The 6,512-nt window shown below is 42.9% G+C and overlaps 1 protein-coding gene across 1 annotated transcript; it reads right to left on the bottom strand.

Annotated features, from left to right (window-relative positions):
* Nucleotides 1-605: 605 nt before the first annotated feature.
* Nucleotides 606-6,140, bottom strand: LOC116208763 (glutamate receptor 3.3-like). The gene is made up of 6 exons (XM_031542317.1): nt 5,120-6,140; nt 3,661-4,997; nt 3,050-3,327; nt 2,458-2,489; nt 1,961-2,370; nt 606-1,587 (listed from the first exon to the last, which is right to left on the bottom strand). Exons 1-6 carry the CDS (start codon nt 5,382-5,384, stop codon nt 1,162-1,164), a joined length of 2,748 nt encoding a protein of 915 aa, XP_031398177.1. The 5' UTR covers nt 5,385-6,140; the 3' UTR covers nt 606-1,161.
* Between the last annotated feature and the right edge of the window lie 372 nt (nt 6,141-6,512).

The following is a 6,512-nucleotide window of genomic DNA, read 5'->3' as shown; positions in this document are numbered from 1 at the left end:
TATATGAAAAAATTCCCGTCATAATTATGAGGGTGAAGATTCAATGTTCTTAAAACAAGACGGGCCAAGCTCTAAGGGAAAAAAATAAAAAATAAACTCTTGTAACGGATATGTGATAATGTCATAAACACTATTATGATATTGCGATTTGAAAAATACTTTTAAATGTGAGATTCCTGATTGGTCGAGGTATGTACACAACTTTCCCGCAGTCGAGTGGCCCCAATGTTATTTGCTGGGAAGAGTGTACGCACCTGGACACGTGATGGAGACAATGCGTACGAATGACCAATAGATACTTTCTTTTGATATATTTGTGCCACGTGTTCTTAATAAGAATTCAATTTTCTTCTTACTTTTTGCTAATTTATGTTCTTTTGTGTTCGTAAAAAAATATCCTTTTCGTGAGACGAAATTGGGTTTTACTTCGACGCCAAGTGCACCCCTGAATTCAGAAAAAAGGGGTCCTTTTCTTCCATGGGGAGAAGAAAAAGGACAAAAGAGACTTTATTATTTTTTTTTTTTGGGATAAGCTGTCTGTCTCTCCCATGATCATAGGCATTGTGTTTTCTAAGAAAGTCATTGCCCTTTGCTGGGTGGGGACATATATGGAAATAGATATATAATTTTGAGAATATTTAATCCTCGAGGGAATTACAAATAAGAATTAATTTAACCCAGTAAAATAGAAACATTTGAGCCAGGGTTTCCTCGCCTTAGCTGGTCCAAATTGAATCTTGATGTTGTCCGGTCCAAATTGATCATCTATACCAGGCCTGGCACGTTCATGAGAATCATTTCACACGACCTCACCTTTCCTATGCTTACTGTTTCCTCCAGCTAGAGGAGTTTGGAGGAACTCAGCCTGCCTCGATGTCGAGCACCCTTATAGTGATTGGTACTGAGAATAGTTTGTGGAATGACCTCTTCGAGTTGCCTCCCACAACTTGATCTTCAGACCTGAACTGAAAAGGAAAAACTGGCGGGAAATGCTAAGTTTTACAACTTCGGGCATCAACGGCATCGTTCCGGAAGTTTACTTCTGTGACATATATATCTGCAGAAGAAAATCTCTTACGAGAAGTATCCTGGGAAAACTGGTATACATTTGTGTGGATATAGACAGTAGCTGCGAAAGAATAAGATGAATAATTGCTCCGACTAATGCTGCTCTCGCTTCTCCATCCGTCCCACCTCATCATCATCATCCAAAACAAACTCAACTTTCCTCCTCTTGCTCTTCTTCGAGGGATCTTCTTTCTCATCCATCAGTGATAGAACCCGGTGGAGGCGCTGGGAGCGACTTGACCCGCTCGCAGGGGTTTCGGCGGGGTCCTCATGGCGCAGCTGACGCATTATCTGGATAAAACATATTAACAGAGCCAGCAAGCAGGCAATGCCACAGATGAGAAAGAGGCCCCAGAAGCTCTTCAGATGGAGCTGCTCAGACTCAATCTCGGTGGTCTCTGAGCTGCAGGTACCCAGCTTCAACCACTTGTCGTGGATCCGTTGGAGATCACCGTTCTCTGAAAGAGTCAAAATCGCAGTCGACAGGTCCACGGCTAACTGAGAGTCCTGAGGAAACGCCTACATGGAAAAATTATATATGAATGAGGAGCCAAATAGTCGATTATATTAGAAAATTTTAAATGGTTGCTACTCCGAATTGATAATGCAATGAGGATGGGCCAAATACATCCTTCTTCCAATCTGATTGATTCTCAGATAAACTGATTCTACAGATGCGTGCATCAAACCCACTTTTGTGTTTGAAGCGGTCCACCAATCCTCAAATATATCAAACTTATAAAATCGATTGATTTCCTACATTATTCTTGCAATTCTGGTTAGCACATTTAACTTCAAGAAATGTGAACTCATAGTTCGGTCCGCTCCATGCCCTGTGCTGAACTATTCAGGTTTATAATGGAATCCAAAATAAAAGTAAGAAACTACTTACAAAGCCCCAACCGCTCTTGGTGAACTCTTGGCCTATGACCCTAAAGGCGCACTGGTTCGAGAGAAATAGTTCCACATATGGACGCTCATCGACAATAGCGGCCACCCCACCCTCCTTTTTGGGGCCTCGCTGCAGCGCCTTAGCATACTCTTCAGGGGACCCCAGGGGCACGAGCCTTGACTTTGAAATTCCAAGTTCCTCGACCAAGTACTGCTCAGCAAATGATCCCACCTGGAACCCGATTGGGTCATCGGTCGTTCTAAGGGTGTCGATCCCTTTGATTGGGGAGGATAGCCGCTGAACTGTGAAAATAGAGGTCAAACTCGCTGTGTAGCTCGAATTCACTATGAGGACCACGAAGAGCCATATTATCAGGACTGCTCGACCCAAAGTGCTAACTGTATTCTCCCCTGCAAGAGCAATAAACAGAAGGGTGACTTAGGTTATGATGCATAATCATGCAGTGTGAATCAGAGGAAGGATGATACAAGACATACTGTGGGCGAAGAATAATGTCGAGAAGCTGAACCTGCAGAGTGAGCTGAATGGTCAGCAGTGGACGTTGGAAATCAAGTAAGACGCTGACTTTTGATGTGCATGAATAATCAATAAAAGATCCCATGTAATATTGGAAGTTAAAACACAATGGAGAAGATAACCGGTTCTTCCCTTTTTGAAGCAAGTAAAAAGAATGGGCAGGTACTGCTCTACGGTTTAATAGTACATGTATTTTTTCTATATCGATTTTCTCTGTCTTTATCCTTAGAAACAGCAGAACCAGAAAAAACACCAGAAGAACTTTTGCAACCTCAGGTTATTTGTAACACAAGACCAATGAATAGACACAAGAAGTGCATTCTATTGAACCTAACTGATCCAAACAAAGCAAAAACCTTTTCGTTACTTCAGCGAAACTCTGAAGAAGCAATACAAGCCTGCACTTGTAATGGGCTTCCTGTTGTACTTCTAAGAGAGTTCAATAATCCTACACACCCTCTAACTAATTGACTAATTCTTCAGTTCATCATGATGCAGCTATAAGGCTATCAGATGATATCCTGCACACAACTTTCTGAACGAGAGAGTTACCATAAAATGGTTGTGATTTGCTTCATCGGAGGCCCCCTGAATTCATCATTTATCCTGTGCTCAAGAATCCACACAACTATCCCGATGACAATAAAGAAGGCAGCAGTGACAGCCCACATTTCTATACTAAATGGACGAAGGAATGCCCATGCGCCCGTGTTGAGCCTCTTGAATGGGGCCACAACAAGAAGACCCGAAGTTTGATATGGTTGCGTAAAATCGACAATCTTTGTCCTGTTGGTAACAATGGCGATGTCCCCAACAACAGCATCAAATAACTATAAGCAAAGCAGAGATAAGAAATGAGTTGTTAAATATTGGATACAATATTAATGTACCTTTCGATAACAGAAAGTGTTGCAGTTATGGAAGAGAGAGAGAGAAAAAAAAAAAGGAAAATGTTTTGGAAAATAGAGAATAAATTAGATCAAACAACACAATCAAAGTCCTTTGCCCTTAATTTATTGGTAACAGAAAACTGAAACCGCTTTCTTTCCCATATTCAAGCAAAGGAGTTTTGACGTATCGACAATAGTTCTTAACATGGAATCCCAAAAGAAAACCCAGTTGCTGAACTCTATGTCAAATAACTGGCACTTTAGCAGACTTACGCCCGTCGTGATTAGATTCACAAGCTCCGTGTAGCTCGGGTTTTGATGTCCATCTCCAAAGGAGATGAATTCATATGGAACAGCATAAGGCAGCAAGTTAATAGCAGCGGTGAACACATCAATGCATAATCCCTTGAATGAATTCTCGGTCCCATGAACTTTCGACACGAACTCACGAAAACTAACGCGGTTGGGCACACCAATTCTCAATTGCTTCCCATTATTAGGGAAAACCCACCCTCGAGGTGTTGTGAGCGCATCACCTGGCCATACAACGCTCTGTAATTTCTGGCTTGCTCTGGACCGGTTCGGCGCCTTAGGATAGAGTGTCTCTGGGGCGTCAGTTGATAACCCTGAATAGTTGGACCAGTAACCGATACGCCGAAAACCAGTTCCAATCACATTTATAATGTCATATGATGGTTGAATTAGAGACCTATCATAGTCAAACTCGACCAGACCTGTTAAGCCAGTGAAATTTGTCCCGAGTATTGTCTTTAACAGCAGTGGCCCATCATCGAATATGGTCATTTTTTCTAAATGGAGGCTACCATTTGACTTTATCCTGGTGTCACTGGAGAAGGAGATGGATCCACCGTCATCAAAGAATGCATCGAGAGCCTGAGCAACGAGCCAAACAGAGTCGTAGGCATAAAGCCCATAAGCATTGAGACCCAAAGAGCCGCCTGTTAGCCTTTTCCACCGGGAAGAAAAGGCTCTATTCTGATCCGAATCAGGTGTGTGCTGTCGCAACGCAAGAACTCCCTGCAAGGAATCTGTTGTCTCTGAAGGCAAAGACACCACTGAATCTAAAACTGACGAGAGCCAGTCTGTAGCTATCCATACATACCCGTTGGCCATCATTCCAAGATACTGGGCCACGGAAAAGACCATCAAACCTGAATCTGGATTCGCATGGAGGACGATGACCCTCGCCTCCATCAATGCGACCTTCACGAGAAGATCCATGATCCTTCCCCTCTTGACAGACCCAGGCGGGATTCCAGCCTTGTAAGAGATCTTACACCGCCTCTCTGCAAGCCTGTCATTCAATGCTGATATCCCGTTTCTTCCATAGTCATCGTCAATGTAAATCACAGTCACCTCTTTCCACCCATAGTGCCCAACAATCTCAGCCACTGCACTCATCTGGTAGAAATCGCTCTGGGTCATCCGGACAAAGTACGGGAACTGGAGGGAGGCCAGAGTGGGGTCCGTGGCGGCGAATGAGAGCAGCGGGATGTGGAGCTCATTTGCAACAAGGGATATAATGTGGGCCACCACCGAGGACTGTGGGCCAAGTATGGCCACGATATCGGTCTCCATGAATTGCAAGGCTGTGTATGAGCACAATTCATTGCAAAGAATAAGAAAAATCAGCACGGATCATTTTTCATAGGCAGAAGGAGAACTTTACAAATGGTATATGTCTCCGTGTAACTGAAACAGGGCAAAGTACCTTCAACCATGCCCAGGAATCCGTTGCAATTGGAATTCTGCATCTTGACGGCGAGTTTAGTCCCCGGCAGAATGCTGGAGTTGGAGTTGACATCGTTCAGGGCCTCCTCAATGGCGATCTTCGCGACTCTCCCGATGGTAGAGTTGAACGTGAAGATGGCCCCAATGTTCACAACAGCAGGCCTCGATGAGACGTTCTTACAATACCCGGTCGGGAACACTTCCAAGCAAAGTACTGCAATCAGAAGGAACCACATCCTTCCCATTTTCTGCCGAAAGATCGCGCTACCAGCATTCTTCAGGCATGGGAGCAAGCAATCCCAAGAACTGATTTTGATGGACTTTGACAAATCCCCCTCAGAATTACAGCAAAGAGATTGGCTTCTTTTCTTTTCTTTTTCCCCACCCCAAGAACAAGAAAAACCCAGCTAAATGCAGGAATAATAACTAGTGCTGGGCAAGCTCTATTCGACTCAACTCAGCTAACCCGTGAGCGCGACACCTCATTTGACCGAAAAGACACTGAATGAGGTTTCATTTTGTGGCAAGCTGAAAAAGACCCCCCATGACTGTCTCTGTCTTCCCCCCATTCCTACCATCACACGCTCCTCTGCCAATAAGGAATTTAAAGAACCCGGAAGTGCACGGCACTGAATAAGGCAACGCAACCGAATCCTATTCCCTTCATTCAGAGAAAGCGAAAGCCGGCAAGTAGAATGTACAGCTGAGAAGCAACCTGGGGTGGCCAAAAGAGATGCTTAGGAGGATGCCCAGATGAGCAGATGCCCCGTGAAAAGTTGAAAGACAACAACTTGCAAGTGGTCGTTCCTCTCCCCCTTCTTCCCAGTGGAGGAGAACCAAAGCTGACAGACCTGAAGAAGGAGAAAGGATAACCTGCCCCTGCCCCTGTTGTAGGCCTGTGTTCTCTCTCTCCCTCTTGCTGTGCTGATGTTGAAAGAGGAAAAAGGAAGGAAGAGAGAATTTGGAAGGATGAGGAAGATGAAGAATTTGCTAGAGGGAGAGAGAGAGTCGACATTTTGAGAATATATATATATATATATATATATATAAGCAAAATACAAGTTAGGTCCGGTCATATATTTTCAGAACGTTCTGTTTTTAAATGAAACTTTTTTTAATTTTTTGAATTTTTCAAATTTTAAATTATATTTAATTACAAAATTAGTAATAAAATCTTTTAAAATAATATTTCATTTAAAAAATAAAAAATACTATAATTTTTTTAATATTACGACCATCTCCAATCGAATTCAAATTAATTTTTTAAATGGAACTTTAGAAACGTTTACGACTAGACACGAGTCCCTGAAACTATATCCCTCTATATGCAAGTAAGTTATTTAAATTTATACTTTGTTTTTTATCTCTTTTTA

The sequence above is a fragment of the Punica granatum genome, chromosome 1, assembly GCF_007655135.1.
Source record: "Punica granatum isolate Tunisia-2019 chromosome 1, ASM765513v2, whole genome shotgun sequence".
Taxonomy (NCBI): Eukaryota; Viridiplantae; Streptophyta; class Magnoliopsida; order Myrtales; family Lythraceae; genus Punica; species Punica granatum.
Note: the sequence above shows the minus strand (reverse complement) of the source record. Positions and strands in the feature narration are given on the sequence as shown.

Bases quoted from the DNA above. Each gene is read 5' to 3' on its own strand.
- LOC116208763 (XM_031542317.1), bottom strand. From the start codon at position 5,384: ATGGGAAGGATGTGGTTCCTTCTGATTGCAGTACTTTGCTTGGAAGTG. The intron at 4,998-5,119 runs GTACTTTGCCCT...GCTCATACACAG, and splicing joins ATTCCTGGGCATGGTTGAAG to CCTTGCAATTCATGGAGACC. The intron at 2,490-3,049 runs GTAACTCTCTCG...CTCACTCTGCAG, and splicing joins CAAATCACAACCATTTTATG to GTTCAGCTTCTCGACATTAT.